Below are 20733 nucleotides of genomic sequence, written 5' to 3'. Positions count from 1 at the left end.
TTCGAATGATTAGAAAGTCAAGGTTTGATTGATTTTCAAAAAATAAATGAACTTTCGAATCGTTCGAAACTGAAAATTCGAATCTTTCGAAATCGAATAACTTTCGCATGAAAGCGAATGTCAAAATAAGGCTGAATGTCAATCGAAAGGGCTTTAGCTATTATAAAACACGTATTTATTAAAAATTCAATAAATTCATTATTTGCTTAGTTATTTCGAAATTTACGCAGTAAAAAAAAAAGTTTAAATAATTTATTTTTGTACATAAATGCAAAAATTCAAACAAAAAGCTATCTAATATTTATTTTAGGCGCATTCCTAAAATCCAAAAATAAAACCCCGTTAGTTTATGCAAGAAAAATATTTTTTCTGAATTGCATAAATTTGCTTGTTTTCCAAAAAAGCCAAACTTTCAACATTAACTGCCAATTAAAAACTATTGGTGCTATTTATTAGAAATATGGCGCATTATTTCGATAAAGCAATTCTTAAAGATTATGTAAGAAGCTTTAAAAGAATAAAAATATGTTTTTCACAGCTTTTGGGCGATCTTTTTCGGTTTGTTACAGAAATGTCACATGGGGCTACAAGGGGTTAATGCTTTAATAACTCTAAATTTATGTTGAAGTAGCCGATTTGGGGTGTCCCCTTAGTAGCTTATTGTGAATAGAACTGTAGACATCACCGCACAGTAGTCCGTTCTGACTTTTTTGGTTTAAAAAATTCTATCTTTTCAACGAACAATTTTTTATCTGGCTTAAGTAATCACAAAATAAATCTAATGAATCTTGCTGCCGTTTGACTGAAATATTGAAAATATTCGCTTCGAATTCCATAATAAAGTCGAAAGAGAAATATGGAATCTTTAACGATCGTCTTTGTAATCCATAATCAGGCCACTGATGTCATAAACATGTTTGCATCTTTTTCTACATCGGTTGAATTTATAATTGCTGGCTTTCTTTGTATTTATTTATTTAATTCGTTAAATACTAACGTTACGTTACATCTTAATATTAAATTTATATAGGTACTAAAAAAAAAAAAATGCATTTATTTGATTCGGCTTTTTAATAGCCGCCTTGTAGTATGATCATTTCTTGAAGTTTAACTCAAGCTGATATTTCAGTTTTCTGGAGCCGCTTCTTTTTCGCAACTGTTATTGTATTGTACAATGGCAAAACACCAATGTTTTGAGATTCTTTTGTTGAGTGTAAATAAATGCTCTACTTTCCAGTAACGCAAAGTGGATTTGCAACAGATTGTCAAAAAAGTCAAAAGACCTACAAGTTAAAAAAAAAAACTCTTAATGCCAAATTTAAGTCACATTATGCATTTATTGTAGTTGTATATTATTTTTTTTAATAAAATTTAATTATACCCTGCAAATAAATTTGATGATTTTATAAAGTGATTGTTTTCGAAATTTTAATTTGTAATATAAGAATATGAAAAAAAAATGTTTACAAATCTATTTCGTTGCCATAAATGTATTTGTTCCTTTTTACTTTGGAAAAAAAAGTATGTGGAATTAGTTTTTGATGTACAATTTTTAAATTTTTTGATTTTTGGCAGTCTTTTGTATGTAGTAGTTTATTTTTAATACATTATACAAAAAAAAAAGAAAAGAAAACTAACATTAAAATAGGTAGGTACATATTTTTAACTTTCAAACAAATCATTCACAATTGGGTATACATTTTTTTTGCTTCGTTTTAATTTAATTTTTAATATTTATATATATAAATAAATAGATAAACAATGTTGTCATTTTAAATATTTAGAACAATATACGAGTAAATACATAATACCTAACATAACAAGTCGGTATGTTTTGTGTAAAAAATTGAAATTGCAAAAATAATTTCGATGTGTTAACAATTATGTAAAAATATAATAACTATATATTTTTTTATTTTAAATATAAAATTTAAATTTTTCTTAAACATAAAAAAAAAAAAACAAAAAAAGTAACCATATTTTACACAACAGAGCTCTCTTATTGTTCTTTCAATATTTTTTTTAAGATGATTTCTTTTTTTTTTCTAAGACATGAAATGATTTTTTTTTTTTAAATAAATGCTTAAAAACAAACAACGATGTATATTTTTACGTATACTGAATACAATAATAGTAAAAAAAATTAATCACAATCATTTCTATAATTTTTCCTACGGAATGCAGCTAATCTAAGTCGTTCAGTTTGTAAAGCCTGCTCGAGCTCTAATACTTTAACTTGAATTTCCATTTCAAATGTTTTTGCTTGATGTACTGTCAATTTACTTAAATCAAAATCTTTTGAATCTTCTAAATGTTGACTACAGTCTTTGGCTGTAGCAACAACAGTACCCGTAGCTTGGGTAACATTACGTGATGCATTTGAGAGATCTGTTAATTTTTGGCTATTTCGTGGTGCTTTAACACGACTCGCAACAACCAATTGAGCTGTACAAGCTGCTATTTCTTGAGCAGCTACAATTATATCTAAATGATGTTTAGCTTCTCCTGATACAGCTTTATTGGCAGCTTCAACCAATAGATTAGCACCAGTTGCTACACTTTTTGATGCCGATATTAGACCTTCACTCCATTGATTGTTTCGTTTGTAAAATTCTTTGGCTGATGCAGTTCCTGGTAAGAAATATACAAAAATTTGAATGAAAGATCAATTTTGAATAAAAATAGTGAGTCTTACCTTTGCCAAGTACAACAATTTCAGCTTGTAATGATTTTGCTCTCTGAACTAAAAGTCGAATACTTTGCATTAGATTCGTACATGCATCTAAAATACGTTCATTGACTTCTAATTTGATACCAGAATCTGATGCTCGTGAACTGGATAAAAGTTCGACTATTTTCGAAGCTGCTTCCTCAATTGCTTTATCCATTGTAGCTAATTCAGATTCAACTAAATCACCCAACTGACCGGTAGCATCGGATTTGGTACTTAAATCATGGATCATTCCTGTTATACTTGTAAGTTTTTCTTTTAGAGCAACTATTTTTGGTAGAACCACGGAAGGTTCTGATAGTTGAAGAAGTGTTTGGAACATTGCATTAATATCTGTATCTAATGTTTTAAGTTTTTTGCAGATTTCTAGAAAGAAAAGATATATTAAACAAATATTCTCGATTACAAAAAAAAATGTATATGTCCTCGTACCTTCACCAGCTTCAATATCTGCCGATGTATTACAAACAGTCATTCCTTGTATTTGAATGATAGATAATAAATGTCCAGTTAGGACAATTTTTCTCGAAAATCCTTCAACTGCTGAATTATCACCTGCATACTTTTCATAGACAATTTGAAGTTCGTTTAATGTATTTTGTAATTCTTCTGCTAACATCATGAAATAAGTAGAAGTTCCAGCTACATTTGAAAATTCTTTTTCTGTATAAGCACGAATTGCTAATTTCTCAGAAGATCTGATGCAAGCTTCTAAGAGAGCACGAAGTGCGCTTTCACCATGAATTTTTGTAGTTGATATACATGATTGTAGTGATGCAATTGTTTCTAGGGATTTTTTATATTTACTCTCAAGCTCTGCTTGCTGATGGAGTAAATCTTGCAAATCACATTCCATGGATGTTTTTTCTTCGGATAATCTTTCCAAGTTCGATTTTATTGTCTGTGAATGATATCAAAATATTAATAATGAGAAAAAGCAAACAAAGTATGTGGATTTGTGTTTAGGTTAGGTTTCCTGCGAAGGAAAGCAGAGTCAATATTTCGCACCAATTAAATAAGCGATTAAGATAGTTTTGGAGGATTCAGAAGACAAATTCAATGAGATAAGTAGTCGTAGATCTACTCTACCTTAAAGAAATCCGAATTGGACGGGTGAGAATAAGGACTTACAGTGAAAATAGACTTAAGGGTTAACTACATTGGCTCAAAAAGTGAAAAAGTACAAAAGTGAAAATTTTCAAACGCATTTTTGTATAGATTTTCGGACAAGAAATTTAAAAGAAATGATGCAGAAAGCTTATTTTTTGGTCTAAAAAACAATTTGTATACTTTTTTCACAAAACAATTGCGCTAGACAGAAAAAAAATATTTTCACTTTTGTACTTTTTCAAAAAGTGGTGAATGTAGTTAAGCCTTTAGTCATAAAGTAAACTCTCAAAGAGTTTGGGAACAGTTTAGCTTTCGGTCTATAATTTGCGAATTTATTTTTAATATTTTTTTTATGAATTGGGATAATGAAAGAGTCATTCTAAAAATCAGAAAAGATAGGTATTGTTAGAAGTGGACCTGGAGAAAACAAAGCCTGAGGAAGTTCGTTTGAATTTGTTTTTATGTTGATTAAATTGAAGAATCATTTAGGGTTACGGAGTTGTTTTCTACGTTGGTAAGTTTAATATTTTAAAGGAGTTCATAAAATCCAAGAAAAGATTATATGAATTGTTATAACTGGAGTGATTTGTGACAGATTTGGCAGTTAGATTTTCCAAAATTTATTACGTTTGTTCCGTAATTGGCACAATACTTTGTTATATGACGGTGGGGAGGAAGTGAAGTGGTGAAGAAGTCAGCAATATACCAAGAAACGATCGAAGGTTGAGAAAAACTTTCAGAAACTAACAAAATTAATGGCAAAAATCAGATCAAGAAATGAAAATTTTCTACTACATAAAGTCCGAAATTTTAATATCAAAGGATACATTTAGAGTTACGAAATACAACTGAATCGTTTATTTTGAGGAGAAAGCAAGTTGTATGTAATTTTAACTTCGCCTTAACAATTTAACAAAATGGCCTTATCTCTTTTTCAAAATAAACAAAATAAACGATTCAACTGATCTTCTAACGTAGTCACTCAAAACTAATGTTACACTATAAGGATGTGCAGCTTCAAAATGGAAATCGATGGCATTAACAGAAAGTTGAAAGGGCGGGATTTTTTAAGCCTGTCAAATATAACAGCAGAGGATAAAATTTGTTTTTTTTTGAGAGGTTGACCTTGATGGAGACGTCTGTATTAAAAATCCATTTAACGAACAACAATAAGGCAACCACGGTTTGGGTGTTTCACTCGGTTGTGAAGAGTTCAGAATTAAGAATATCAAAAGTGAGATTAGGTTGAGTCAGGAATGAAACGTTATAAATATTGGAAGTTTTGAAACACAGTGGATATTTTGGATGCCCTTACGTTTCTGTAATAAAGACTAAGAGAGCTAGGTATAGAAATATACATAAGGTAAAGAAATATACATATGAAACAGGGTTACGAACGATAGTAGTTCCTAAAATCAGATTTTTGTAAGCAAAAAAATGAGAAACTATCTTACATGAAATAAAAGACGCAAATGAGGATAAATAATTTGCACTTGCGAAGGTTTGATTGAGAGTGATTCGTGAAATAAATACAAAAAACTTACCATAAGATCTTCATTTTTCCGTAAAACTTCTTTTTCTACTTCTATAACCTTAGCTTTTTTCTCTTCCAGTTCTGTTTCAAAGTGCAGTTTAGAGGCCTTCATTTCTTCGTCATTTTTAATACTATTCTCTTGTATTGAATTTTCAAGTTGTTGAATTTTTTGTTTAAGATCATTTTCAAGTTCCTTGGTCTTCTCTTCTAACGTCGCATGTGATAACTGAAGTTCGTCTTTCATTAAAGTCAAATTTTGAATTTCAATGTTTAATGTTTCATTCTTTGTTTTAAATTCACTATTTGCCTGTTGCAATTGCATTTCTATATTATTCTTTTCTTCAATTGAACATTTCAATTGTTCAGTTAATTGGACACATTGATCTCTACTCGATGACAATTCATGATGAATTGTCTCCAAAGAAGCATTAGCATCAGATTTAGCTTGGGCAATTTGAATTTCTAACAAATGAGATTTTTCTTTGAGTTCAGCTATTTCAGCAGATTTGTCCACTTGTAGATCATCGAATCGGCGTTGTAGTTTTTCATGTTCTTCACATAAATTCTCATACTTGACACTGTGGTCTTTTGTTTGATTTTCTAATTCTGTAGTTTTGTTTAGAATTTGTTCGTGTTCAATTTGCTTTTCGGCAAATTCATCTAATTGAACTTTGATTAATTCTTTTTCAGCAACAAGTTCGACATTTTGTTTTTTAATTGTATTAAGTTGTTTGGATGCTTCTGCATGCTGAAAATAAATTGATTTTGTTTTTTATTTTTTTTTATATAAAATGTTAATCGGCTTAGAAAATAATAGTAAATTTGGTTTATGGATGATTTGAATAAAGATAAAGTGAATTTAATGATTTATGCCCATCCCCACCATTGAACTTTATGATTTTTAGCTTTTACCAATTTCAATTTAAAATTTTTCATATTGCGATCTAAAAATAAACATACCTGCCTCAGTAAATTAATATGCTCTTCGCGAATCTGCGTGTACATATTTTTCAGTTTGGTGAATTTTTCTTCTGTTATATTAGCCCTTTCTTGTTCTGCTGTTGCTTTCTCTGGAAGAAAAACAAAAAATATCAAAATAAAAATTGTACCAGTTATATGAATAGGTGCACAATAAAGTTCCCCCTGCTTTTTAATAGATGGCATAACCAGTAGATGCTGGTTGATTTTGACATGTCAAAGTTATCATGAACTAATGGACGGTTTCCATTTGAAACAGGCATTTTTGTATTAGATCCACTGATTGCTCGAGGCAATTTTATTGCCCATTGAAAACACCGAACAGTTTACGGATATGCTGCTTTTTTTTTCTTTAACTGCTTTACGTTAAGGCTGCACATGTGCGTTCGCCGGGTTTACCTCAGAAAGCGTCGTCAGGCTTCCTGGAATGTTTCAATGTCTAATTCCAACCAAATGCAAGGGACGTTGCATTTGATTTCAGCAGCAGGACATTTCCAGCTGTATTTTTGACATAATCATCAGATCAGATAATCATGCGAAGCATTTTTACCGCAGCTGCCGTTAATTTGATTTAAAACATGTTTTTTTTACATTATCTAACACTGTGAAACGTATGCAAGTGCTAGGCGAACGAAATTTGAGAAAAATTTTGAAAGTGAAATAACGCCAAGTCCTTAAAGACCCTAACAGACTTCCTACCAAGGGCACAAGCCAGGCGGCAATCAAAGCCATTTTCTCAATTGACACGAAGTCCATATCGACTGATCGAAAGTTGACAGATCAGCCTGTGAAACACATTGAATTTTTGGCCAACCTTTTCTAAGAGACAAATTTATATTATACTTAAGCTAACCAAACCGCAATTGTTCCTTTTGGTTGAAATCCTAACAGGTCACAACTCATTGGGAAATGGGAACCCACATGAGCACAAAAATAAAAAAAAAATGCACGACTGAGTCGCACGTACTTGCTCTTATGGTAGAAGTTTCTAAGAACATTAAACTTTTATAAACTTTTAATAATGTTAATATTTAATTATTAATTTTACAAAAAATGTAAAAATGGGTTAAAAATTGTTTTTAAAATAAGGAAAACCCTTTTTTAAATAGTTTAAATCACAAAATTAAATATGCCATTATATTTCTTGTATAACAAAGAATTTTTTTTAATTGTAGGAACGTTTTTTTTAAGTTTTTATTAAATTAAAAATTTAAAATATGTGTCAAAAAAGAATTGGTATGCAATTCTTAAGAATTAATTATTCAACACATAAAAACAAGTGGTAGATACACCCAATTTCAAAAAATTGATTAGAGCCGTTTTTGAGAAAAAACAGGTTTTCCATTTTGGTCATATGGCAACTACCGTTAACTTTGGTCCTAAAATATAACTTTCAATCTCCCCTCTAGGGAATCACCCAAAACTTATGAGTCACAAGTTTGAAGCAAATCGCTTCAGTAGTTTGGGCTGTAGAGACAGACACACAGACAGAATTGCGAGACCCACTTTTTTAGCGTTCTCTTACATCGTAATGTCATGTTTGATTGTTATCTTGAGTTAGATTTTTTTTACGAATCCTAAATTACCCTATATTACACACATATGTATATCGCAAGTACCACATACCTAAATTATATATAAATTATTTGATTATTGTTGCATGTGCTTTACTTACGTTCTAAAATCGGTGCAGTTTGGAGCTTCAATTCAAGATCATCTTTTAAAATTCTCATAGTTACCAACTCCTCATTAGCATTAGCTAATTCTGAATTCAATCTAGAAATTTGTTCTTCCAAATTATTTAATTCATCACGTTGAGTTATTGTCATGGTCTTCACACAGTTTCTCAATCTCTCAATTTCAAATTGTAGCTCACGTATAAATTCCTCACGATCTTGTAGTAATCGTTCGAAATCAATTTGTTGTGGAGTCTCTGGTGTATCTTGTCGATTGTTTTGCATCTGATCAACACTCACATCCACAAGATTATCAACAACCGGTTCTGGTTCGGGTGGAACAACCACAACTGGTGGTACATAACTTCCAAAATCTACACTCGATGAGAAATTTGGAGCATGCGTCGGCAAATGTGGAACTTGTATTAAATCAGCAAAATACTGCAACGGACGGACGGCATCATAGAATGTTTTTAATTGATTGAAAACTGTTCGAAAACGATCACGGTGTCCAGTTAAAATATCATTTGGTAAGTTAGCGTGTAATTTAAACATAAGACGAACTGATAGATCATAGAGAGGATTGGAGTCTTGTATGAGCGGTATTAATGGTGCTAGGCGACATTGACCTTGTGGGGTCATCGAAGACATTCTATATGTGTTGATCGATGTGAAAACTTTGGCTTGTAATGCAATTATATCATCAAGATAATCAAAAATTTCAACTCCTAATTGAAAGCTGTAAAAACATAATTACAAAAAAACTGTTAATAAATTTTACTCCCAAAGAAAAACAAAAATACTTACTAAAAATTAATATCATCTCCAGCTACTCTTTCTAGATCCTTAAAATCAATCACTAAGCTTCCAGGAAAATTTGGATTTTTATCGTGAAAATCCAATTTGGTTACAATCAATTTAGTATATGATTGTATGCAATTGCCAACTCCATCTTGCAAATGACCCCAAAGTTTACCCATTTCGTGTATCATTTGTTTATGACTGCGCGAATGTTTAAGTGCACTTGGATGACCTTCACGCAATACTTTGTGTACTAGATGGCAAAATTTCCATGCTGTAAATCGATTTTCCATCAATGGTTGTTTGGTCACAACAGCCCAAAATGATTTTGTCTCTTTGGTTCGGTGAGTTGATATTATAGCCGATCTGGCGTGTTTGAGTTTAAGTGGTGTTTCCATTGGATTAAGAGCTTTGCTTACACTAATTGACTGTAAAAGTAAAATAAATAATACACTTAGGAGCAAAAAAATGGAATCAAACTTTTGCGTTTTTTTTAAAACGTTAATTGGCCAGGATGTAATTGACATACATGAATGTTAATTGCACCATTAAAAAGCTTGAAACAAAGGCTTTAAATCAATACTAGGAACTTTAAAACAATACTGAAACTGAAACAGAGAGTATCTGGAAAATTTAACATTTTAAAAAAATTAAGTGCAATTTATTGACAGATAACGTCAATAGTAACGGTAGGAAAAAAAAACTGAAATTGAAGCAGAGAATATCAAGAAAATTTAACATTTAGAAAAAAATGAAGTGCAATTTATTGACAGATAGCTATGATACTATCGTATGCATTTTGAAGTTTTTACCAACAATTAAAAATAAAAAATTCAAGCTTTTAAATGAGACCATAAAACTTGAAGAAACATTATTTTATCCATTGCAATTTTTGTTTTAAATAAAAATTATCTTTTTTGATTCCGTTTTTTTGCTCTTAAGTGTAGTTAAAGTCTAATAGTAGAATATAATGTTTTAAAATAATAAATAGATTTATGTTCCGAGTTCTTGGATTTTTTTAAATTAGCCTGAAATAACTCTTTTTATCAAAAAGAATTGTAAATACAATATTCGAATTCCTCGGAAAATTCTACATCAATTTCATATTTGATTCTCTATAAAATAGTGAGACCAAAAAAAGTTCTAGCGATATGAAAAAGTATAAACCAAATTCGCAAAAAAGAGGTGCGCCAACAGAGGGTTAAAACTTCATGTTTTACTTTGCCAGCTGTCTGGTACCAAAGGTTGTATAACGACATTGATCTAACCTAACGAATTAAGGTCCAGCTAGCGGGAAACTTGTAAGTGAGGGCAACATCCACATTGAATAGTAGCGCCGCCTCAAGGGGTGATCATCATTAGTCATTAATGCGCTATCTACTTCTCTAAATATATTTCCTTAAAACAAATAATTAAAAGTTTTAATGCTTTTAAGGTGCATGTTAGGAACTGCAAAATTTTAAACAAACACTTTTGTTTTATTTTACTGGGTAGTTTTGCTTTGAGAAAAAATCTCAAGTATTTTTCAAAAATTTGTTCAAAATATGGTTAACATTTTATTTGCTTCAAAATTCAAGAAAAAAATTAAAATGCCTTTAAATTAATGGTTATTTGCTTTTCGAGAAGTGTAAGTTAATTTATTTGCATTATGTAAATGTAGTTACACATGTATATTTAAGTCTGAATTAGTTTTAACAGGAATTTTTTTTCACAAAAAAGGAAAAGAGAGGCGAAAACTCACGGAAAAAATGTGAATATATTCTATTTAATCAAGTGAACTTGGAGAGCTATCAAATGGTGCTCTGGCAAAAATATGGAACAGATTTGGTAAGTTAATATTATCATATTAATGGTTAAATTTAAAAGAAAACATTTCTATTTGGGTTGGGGTTAATGGGGTTATAACTGCAAATTTCGAGAGCCAATCGTTCACCAATATTCAGTTATATTGGAAACATTTACCGTCATAATTTGAAACCCACTTAATAAAACTTACTAGCGTAGTTTTGCGTTACAATTGAAGTATGATATTGGGTTTATATTGTAAATTTAAAAAAAAAATTAAAAATCGTTAGATTTTCAAATTGTCTTTGCAATTAAAAAAAAAGAAAAATTTAACTCAATCAAATCATTAATTTCTACTTATCCAATATTAAACTGTTGAACTACAAAACCGAATACATGCCATCTAATAAGTATAGTGAAAAGTTCACTTTTATACTATTATTTTGAACGGCATGTAATTTATGTCAAAAATAATACATTGAATCGGAATATGTTATGGTCTGACAGTTCAAAAATTATTCTATTTGGTACAGACGGTGGTAAGACCAACACTCATAGCATTTTTACCACCGTTTGTACTAAATAAATTAATATTTTATCCATCAGGACATAAATTTTTTTTTTGCCTGCAATAAAGTGCTGCAAATTGTTTCTGGCTTTCTCTATGTCGAATTTTTAACAATGAGCAATTACTCGGCCAATTTGATTGAACTATTTTCCAAAACCTTATTCGTACTGTTGAGATCATTAAATTCAAGTTATGTCCTTTTTTATTTGGGTTAAAGTGATAAAGAAGTTGGATAGATCGATCAGTTATTTTAGCAGTGTTTTTCTTGCTTTTCTTTGTGCTCACTTAGATTTGATTTAATAAACAAAAACTTACCAATTGAAAGAATACTTTGTCGTTTAGTGACATGATGATGCTTTATTTTTTTTTGTTATGGGCTATAAACTGTAAAAAGAATTAAATATACATTTTTTTTTTGTCAATCATTATAACGCAAAAGATTTACCTTGAATTTAGGCGAATATGTTGACTTCCAGAAAAAAAACCTAAAAAAGTTAAAAAGAAAAAACATAAAAGACATCATTTAATGGAGATTCCGATAAAACTATTAAACGGTTAACTTATTTTATTTGTTTGCATTCTGTCGCAAAGTTCAAAAGCGTTTAACGCTTTGGATAAACAAACATACAAAAAATGTCAACCCCCTTGAATCCTTGATATTAAAAAAAAAACTATTAAAGAGACATTATGACTGAAAAGTAGTATAATAAATTTCGTAAAATAAATTGAGGAAATCTATAAATAACACATTTGACATTTTTACTATCATAGTCATCAATAAAATGTTGATTAAAACATACCTAAGCCAATCAAACAAAAAATACTTCTTTGAGTCATAGTAAAATAAATACAAGCATAAAATTAAGATTGAGATAAATTATTATAAACAAACAAAACCACATAAAAATGTTTACACATAATGGGCATCACCAGTCTAAGAATCACCTGCCAGTGGATATCTATTACCATCACTTTATCTTGACTGGTTTTATTTATATTTTTTATTATTGGAAATAATGAAGGTCGTTCGGAATGTATCAAAAGCAGGTTATTTTTTCACATCGTTAATTTTTTTTTTGTATGGTCAATTATACCAATTGGTCATTTATAATACCTATAAGTGTTGACAATGTTAGGTTTCATTTAAAGGTAAATGATAAAAAGTTATTAACAGATTCATTATTATAAATTACTTGTTGTAATTTTTGAAAAATGGTAGTGTAGTTTAAGTTACATAAATAGGCCTAGCCTTTGTTTAAACTTTTTATTTTGAATGTAACTATCTTTCAAAAAGAAATAAAATAAATAAAACTGTAGATGGTCGACTTGTTAAAATTGGGTTCGGTAATCTTTAAAGGGGACTTTGTTTCTCTGCTTATATGAATATCCTCTGAAATTTATTATGACATCGTGAATTTCTCTTGAAAGAAATATGGAAACCAGGTTTAAATCTCCTTTTCTCCCTATAGAAAATTTTTATCCCCAGAAATCAACAGCCTTTGTTAAAAATGATTTTTTTCAAAAACTTAAGACTTTATTGCTCTCTTCAAAGTGAACCAATGTTCGAAGAATGCATTTTCCGTTTTTGTAAATTTGATTGTATTTTGACAAATAGGTTTACAAAACATGGTATCAACGAGTGGAAAAAGCTTTTTATAAAGTTGAAATAATTGTCGGGTGGGTAATGGTCTCATGCAACCTGTCTTGCTGAACACAATAGTAGTTGTGAGTGTTGAAGGAAAGAAAGAACAGCCATTTCCACGAAACAACATAAAAATCAGACATAGGTTTCTAAGATGAAGAATCCACACATCATTCTTGTTTTACGGTCTGTGGGAATTAGAAATTTGACAATTAAAAATCTTCTAAGCCGATTGGTCTCCACAAAATTATGAACTCGGGATACCAACAAAACTGTTCCATTTGTGCCATTTAAGCAAGCTAATAACAAACATACAGCATCATACATCGTCGTACTTGCCAAAAGAGTTATTTATTCAATATTTATGTGCCGCGTAACAAACAGAATACAATATGCAACTGGGAAATAATCCATTTGTTTGATTCAAAAACATGTATAGAGTTCATCACATGATTTCTTCAACTTTGTCCTTTGCCTGCATTTAGCAAACAAAAACTCTGAAGCAATTCATCATAATATTAATTTATTTTTTATATACACACTATTTCTCTTGGGAAATACCCACGACTTTTTTGAACTGAAGGTAAAATGACGAAAATAAATTGAACGTTTTTTAGAAGAAGAAGAAAAAATTACAATTTTATCTTTATTGCAATTTATTTATAAATAGCTTCAAGGAATATAAAGCCATTTGCACACACACACAATTTATACTTTTAAATGATTAAAATTTCTTACCGTTCCTTAGAAAATTCAGAATAATGCCCCCGCGGTACTATTAACTATAACCGACTCTTTCACCTGTCTTGGATTACCATTCTAATTGATAAAACAAAAATAAACCCTACAAGTTGAAACCAAAGCTCCAATTTATTTGGTTTCGATAACTGGTATCTTATCAGTTATTGATAAAATATTGGCGTTTATTGAAATGTTTCTTTTCGTTTATTTATTATTTTTTTTTTTGTTTCCAAAGAGAAAATATATTTTTTATTTTCATAGTTTTAACAAAGAGAAGAGATCAAAATGAATTTTTCTAAACGAAAACTAATTAAAAAATGCGTTTATAAGAGCATAGGTATATCAAAACTATAGTGATAGAGAATTTTATGAGGTATTTTTAAGTTTAAATAAAATCAATTATGCTGTCACGCCTGTGTTGTTGGATGAATATTGTGGTAAAAACAGTGATAAGCTAGGTCAGGTGCAATAAATAGATAATATTTTTTTTGTCATAATAAATTTGAATGATTCATTCAAGAGGTAAATAAAAATAAAAACAAAACTTTCTTATTTATTGGAAATCTTGTTTGTACTATAAATTGAATTTGTAGGACTAATGAACTCTTTTTATGTTTTTAAATCTGCAGTCCCATGTGACTGTAAATAATAATAATGAATTAGGTTATTGCCCGTCATTAGCTTCTTCTCTATCCATGAATCATAACATTTTTTGATGTCTTCATACACCTATTTTGTGTGGGTTTTCGGTTAAGTTTATACTTAACCGCGTTTTAATAATGTAAAATATGTTTTTTTTTTCTTTTAGTTTTTATCATTTGGAATCACTGAAAGCTGCTTCCTATGGCACCTTTACTTACTTAATATAATGCTTACAATCAAATTTGTGTATCAATCTTAGAAAAGAAATCCCTACAATTAAACCATCCATATCTAAATATTTTAAAATGCGCACATCAATTTGGGTGCGATTGATCTAAATCTGCATTAGAGGACTCTTTGTATTTTCGTCTGCAACACGCAGAAAACTTCTTCTCTACTCTCAGCCCATCAATTTAAAACGATTAGAATGATAAGAGTTTTGTTAAAAAAAAACTTCTTCTTTATGAGAATTTTACTGCATAAATTCAGTTTTGATTCAACGAGAAGGATTATATTTTACAGATAGGCAGACTGATGTACTTTTCTGAAGTAATCATAGGACTGCTTTCATTAATTAACGGTTCTTTCTTAAACCTTTTCGAATCTTAGTCTCATTGACAAAAGCGGATAAAAGCTTCCTGGATTCCTTTGGGAAAAAGATACTTCGAATTCGATGTTCGGTCCATTGTGCATCTATGGAGATTGGAACCAACTTGAGTAGCCGGATTTTTTGCAACAAGGTAGTGACCCTTTCCTTCAGAACCTTTCAGAACCTTTCAGATTACAAAAACTCAAAAAATATGGAAAAATTACCTCATAAAAAAGTCGGATTTCTTAATAAAAAAAAATGATCTCGGTTATTTATGGAATATTCCCAACAATGTTATACCATTTTGAAAAGAGAATTGAACACACCAACTTTTAAGGCAACTTGCCGAAACATTGTAGTGCATTTTTTTTTACACTACGGCTCATTGAATTAGAGTCATGTAAAATTTTTTAGTACTAAGTTGGGTAAAAAAGTAATATTTTCTTTAAAAATGATACAGCTGAGTTAAAATTTTTGAATGCATTTGATAGCAGGGTTATTCAAGGTTCCGTAACAAAAGAAAAAAATGAGAAAAATTAAGATTTGTAGTCACGGCACATGAAAAACCGTCACAGGGTGACCATTTTTTCGACTTTTTTTCAAATGTCCATAACTCCCAAAATATATGGCTGCGATTTTTTTTATTATTTTTCTGATAACTGTCACCACCTACCCTATCTACCGTTTTAGTTTCGACGTTAACTTTTGGGACACCCTGTATACATATGTGTGAAATTATGACTTTTTTAGGTAAACTATAGACTGATTAAAAAAAATTATTTTTTTTGTTCATACTTATATCGAAAATATTGTTGGAAAAGCTCTTTTTAATTTTTTTGGTTAACCGCTCCGTTTCGAAGTTTTTCAACTTTAAAATATAAAATGCGATTTTTCTTAATTTTTTTCAATTTTTTGAAATTACTTGGTTTTTCAAAAAAATTCAAAAAAAGCATTCTTGCAGAACGTTCAATTTATTACAAGAAAATGATTAAATCTATCCTTTTTGATAAATCATTAAAAGTTATAAAATTCCAAACCCAAAAACAGAATCTTTCTCATGTAAATCATATAGGAAATACAAATTTGCGATGCGGCAGTACTTAATAATTAAGGGCTGTAACTTTTACAGTATCTTTTTTTTGTCATTTCCAACAATATTTTCGATATAACTAAGAACAAAAAAATAATTTTTTTTAATCAGTCAATAGTTTACCCAAAAAAGTCATAATTTCATATATGTTGAACTTTAAGTTTGAATAACTTCAAATCGGTTCACTCTATGAAAAAATTTTGAAGATATTTTTTAGAGCGCTCAATTCAGCGTTACCGCTAAGCGACTTTAGTCGCTATTAGCGACCTTTTTGAAGCCTTAGTGACCAAGCGACGACTTTTTATTCAAAGCGACTTTTTCAGCAATTTCATAATAGCGACTTTTTTTTTTTTAATTGTATTTCTTTTTTACCTCGGAACATTTAGAATTTAGAGATTCAAATATGTGTTTCTTTTTTCGTTCTGAGCTTGTTCAGAGAGCGATCGATGGACTCAGAATAAAATAACTGAGCAGACCGAGTTGAATGCTAAACACAAGCATTTAGCAAGTGAAATTAAAAGAAATTTCAAACAAATAGAATAATGGCACAAGAGTGCAGTAGTCTTTCTATTTTTTTTTTATATTGATTTAAGTTTCAAATTTTATTTCTTGTTTCTGTAGAAGAAAATTACAAATAAATAGACAAGTGTTCAGGTTCAAGCTTTGTTCAGAGGCTGTTCAGAGCGTGCTCAGAATGTTCTGGCTCTGTTCACAGCTTTTTTCTGAGTTAAAAAAGAAAAAAGCCCTACTAACAATTTTGCTTTTATAATGCTTTACAGAAGCAACAATTGCTTCTGTAAAGCTTTATAAAACAAAAATTGTTTGTCGGGAGCCTACCCATTAACTCATCCATTTCCATACCCACAACCTCAATTCAAACTCAAAGTCCATTACATTGCATGTGTGTAGGTAGGTTTGTTCTTTTGCACTGCTTCCACATTCCCAACAAAAAGATGGAATTTTTAATGGAAATGGAATGGGAAAAAATATATTGGTAAGCTTAAAAGCCTTTTTTCATTTAATATTGTATTCTTGTTCAAATTAAATGTTTCATACTTCAAATGTTAACGGTACAAGCGTAGCGTCCAACTAAATTTAAGTTCCTAAAATGAAGATTGTTTTATTTTAGTTTCTAATTTTGTTATTTTTTGTTGTTAATAAAAACTTTGTTTCAAAAGAACTTGTGTTTATTTCTCTATGTAAAAACATATGAAAACGGTTTAGCGACTTTATTTTTTCAAATAGCGACTTTTTCGAAAAAAAAGCGACTTTTTGTCAATTTTTCAGATTAGCGACCTTTTTTTTCTGAAAGCGACTTTTTTAGCGACCTTTCAAAAATTTTCAACGGTAACGCTGGCTCAATTTACTGTAAGAATAATATTACAGTTAATTTTTGCAATGCCTTATTGTAAAGTTACAAAAATTATAAAAAAGAAAAATGATTTTTTTCCCATGTTATTTATATGGCAAATAGAAAATTAGAAAAGGCACCTCTAAATATTAATATTAAGAGCTCATTTTTTGAGAGACTATTTGCTTCATATTTTCGAAAATATTGAGCCTGTTTTTTATTTTAAAAACGAAAGTTGCCTTCAAAATGGCACAGCTTAATATGTATACAGGGTGTCCCAAAAGTAATGGATCAAACGAAATATGCTGATAGGCCAACTTAAGGGCTCTCAGAATTTAGTAACTTGTTTATCCCAAATCCTTACGGTTTTCGATATAATGCAGTTTTTGTGAAATTTCGAAAAATCCCGACTTTGCAACAGTATTTTTCTTCCTCCGCTCATAATTGATTTTTGTTTTTTACAATTCTTTCACTAAAACATTGCCTAATAATAAGAAATAATTAATTAATCATTATATTTTTTATTTCATACGCCATTTCGCTGCAAATTAATTAACAGTTCCATGTTTTATAAAATCTCAATTTCTTTCTTTTATTTCAGAGCAACACCCTGAAAAAAATTTTTATGGTGTGGCACTGGTTTATTATTTTGAAAACTTGCCGTGTTATTGCAGTTTTCAAAAATGTATAAAAATTTCCAAAGTTGAAATTATAACGAAAGATATTACAATTTAAATGCAACAAAACAGGGCTTTTCAGAGAAAAATAACAAAGAAAAATAAACACATTTTCTCGACTGTTGTTTGTTTATTTCTTTTTGAATAAAAGTCTCGACTTTTGTTGGTTATTTTTCTCTGAAAAACCCTGTTTTGTTGCATTTAAATTGTAATATCTTTTGCTCTAATTACAACTTTGGAAACTTTTATGCATTTTTGAAAACTGCAATAACACGGCAAGTTTTTAAAATAATAAACCAGTATCACACCATGCAAATTTTTTTCGGGATGCTGCTCTGAAATAAAAGCAAGAAATTGAGTTTTTATAAAACATGGAACTGGTAATTAATTTGCAGCGAAATGGCGTATGAAATAAAAAATATTTTGATTAATTAATTATTTTTTATTATTAGGCAATGTTTTAGTGGAATAATTGTAAAAAACAAAAATCAATTATGAGCGGAGGAAGCAAAATACTCATGCAAAGTCGGCATTTTTCGAAATTTCACAAAAACTGCATTAAATCGAAAACCGTAAGGATTTGGGATGAACAAGTTACCAAATTCTGAGAGCCCTTAAGTTGGCCTATCAGCATATTTCGTTTGATCCATTACTTTTGGGACACCCTGTATACGGCAACCCATTTCTAGGGTGACGATATGTGAGAGGTAACTTCTATACAATAGAGAACTGTCTTAAAACAAAAACAAAACTCGGTTTGGATGTGAGAACCTTCTAACACCTATTCAAAAAGTTCAATGAGCCAACCCTTGTTAGGGTATGAAATTTATTAGAATACCCGAAGTGCATACATTTTGTCATGAGAAATTTTGAAAAAATAGGTAACCCGACAAAGAAAGTATACTACGACTTTCCCGAGAAAACGTATGAATACCTGATACCTACCTATGAGTCCACAGTATCACTTAATTGCGAATTTGCCTTGATTTGCATTAGTTTTGGTTTGTTTTGTGATCTAATATTATGCACTGTAGCATACTGTGCAACGTTGCGCTCTATAAATTTTAAAAAAGTTTATGACTAATAATAATTAAAACTTGTGGTTGAGAAAGACTTTGTGTCTATTTCAAGCAAATATCAAACGTTGGTGTTTATACACCTGCAAATAGGTATACAAATAGAATAATAAAGCGAAAAGCGTGGAGGCACTTTTTAGTACATATTTATTTTCAGAATTTCTTAAAAACTAAGAAGTGATTGTGTCCTTTGCTTAATTATTTGTCTTACGTCTGCTGATACACGTATTTAGTCTTTAAATTATATTCAGAGCACGATTCGAGGTGGGGTTCAGTTCATGTGGGTTAACCTGTCAATTTCCAACAAAATGCAGCGCCAAATGGCAAATAAAAAAGGTGTGGGACGTAAAATTAGGTACTCTTATACCAAGTTTATATAGGCTACAATCTATCTACCTTTCATTTTCACAAATTAATAATTTTTTTTTTTTGAAAATATGTAAACCATAAACCTGTTTTGCAATGAAAGTTATTTTTATATTTTAAAGCTTTAAAACAAATTAGTTAATTTAATTAATATAGATTTTTTATATTTTCCAACCTGACGGTCCTCAGCGGTGGTGCTTCCTTCTTACAAATATGCAATGCGAATCTAGCATAGATTTTTTTTAAGTTTATATAAAACTATGCAAAGTTATCAAACTTATTGTTTATATAAATTTAACAATTCACTTTTGTCAAATGAAAATTGCAATTTGTGTTGCACTAAATAAAAATTTATTGAGACCATCAGAGATCAGTCCACTCCAAATGCAATGCACTTCCGGTATTCGACATGTATCTAATCTTCAATAACAAACTACATTCAATTTATTTTTTTTTATGTACTATTTTGTATTGGTTTTCGGTTTGTTTATAGACTGTAAGAGATAAGTGAAAAATGTTTAAGGAAAAATTGAAGAAATATTAACAAAACAACACTTTTTTAGTATAAACACTCCCCGTTTTATGTTTTTCTTTTTTTTATTTAATTATAAAAGGAAAAAAAAAGCAAGAGTGAAGTGAGAGCAGCATGAAGTAAAAAATTGCACCTGTCAAACATTTAATGGAAAATGAAAATGGAATCATGGAAACTTAAGACCATGCACACACTGTAGTGTATTCCAGTATACACGAACAGGCTACTATAGTTCGGCTGACGTTTACACAAGGCGATTTTCCAATAGCGATTTTTCTTTTTTTTTTTTAATCGTGTCTGAACTACAACTGTTCCTTTGGGAGGTGGCAAAGTACTACTAGTAGTTTACTAGCGATTTTCAATGGAACGCACTTTCAACGAATTCAATACAAATCGTAATACTCATGCTGTTCTTCCCGAGTAGATGATAGTACTAGATTAACCAAAACATCTACTAGTAGTAGACTACCACCTCCAATGGAACAGGGCTAATAAACACTTTTAGCAAAAGTACAAAAGTGAAAATATTTTTTTTCCGCTAGTGCAATTTGTTTGTAAAAAAAAGTACAAAAAGAAAGGGCACAGTTTTTAAAAATGATAATAGAGCCCTGTTCCTTTGGGAGGTGGCAAAGTACTACTTAGTAGTTTACAAGAGACTTTCAATGGAACGCACTCGGGAAGAAGACCATGAGTAGATGATAGTACTAGATTAACCAAAACATCTATACTATTATATGTATATACTATATACTATTATATATACCTACTATTATATAATATATCTATACTATTAGTAAACTACCACCTTCAATAGAACATGGATAATGTGCTCTTTAAAAATACT

The 20733-nt window shown here is 30.0% G+C and overlaps 2 protein-coding genes across 3 annotated transcripts in view; one reads left to right on the top strand and one right to left on the bottom strand.

The window, feature by feature from the left end:
* Nucleotides 1–2035: 2035 nt before the first annotated feature.
* Nucleotides 2036–19982, bottom strand: LOC129919009 (huntingtin-interacting protein 1). 2 transcript variants are annotated; one of them, XM_055999805.1, is made up of 10 exons: nt 19530–19982; nt 11629–11667; nt 11499–11567; nt 8837–9258; nt 8029–8768; nt 6336–6445; nt 5386–6123; nt 3164–3632; nt 2696–3097; nt 2036–2631 (listed from the first exon to the last, which is right to left on the bottom strand). In XM_055999805.1, the coding sequence occupies exons 3-10, from the start codon at nt 11529–11531 to the stop codon at nt 2144–2146; spliced, it is 3402 nt and encodes a 1133-aa protein (XP_055855780.1). In that variant the 5' UTR covers nt 11532–11567; nt 11629–11667; nt 19530–19982; the 3' UTR covers nt 2036–2143. The 2 variants fall into 2 exon arrangements, with proteins under 2 accessions (XP_055855780.1, XP_055855781.1); XM_055999806.1 differs by having other exon boundaries at nt 11629–11668; nt 19533–19982.
* The window catches only part of LOC129919010 (protein ABHD18), a 31111-nt gene continuing 20730 nt past the window's right edge, over nt 10353–20733 (top strand). Inside the window, exons 1-2 of the mRNA XM_055999808.1 lie at nt 10353–10457; nt 10550–10657. The gene's annotated coding sequence lies outside the window, so the exon portion shown is untranslated. The remainder of the gene's footprint in view (nt 10458–10549; nt 10658–20733) is intronic.

Source organism: Episyrphus balteatus, chromosome 4 (genome assembly GCF_945859705.1).
Source record: "Episyrphus balteatus chromosome 4, idEpiBalt1.1, whole genome shotgun sequence".
Lineage (NCBI taxonomy): Eukaryota > Metazoa > Arthropoda > Insecta > Diptera > Syrphidae > Episyrphus > Episyrphus balteatus.
This window is presented reverse-complemented; position numbering and strand designations above follow the sequence as displayed.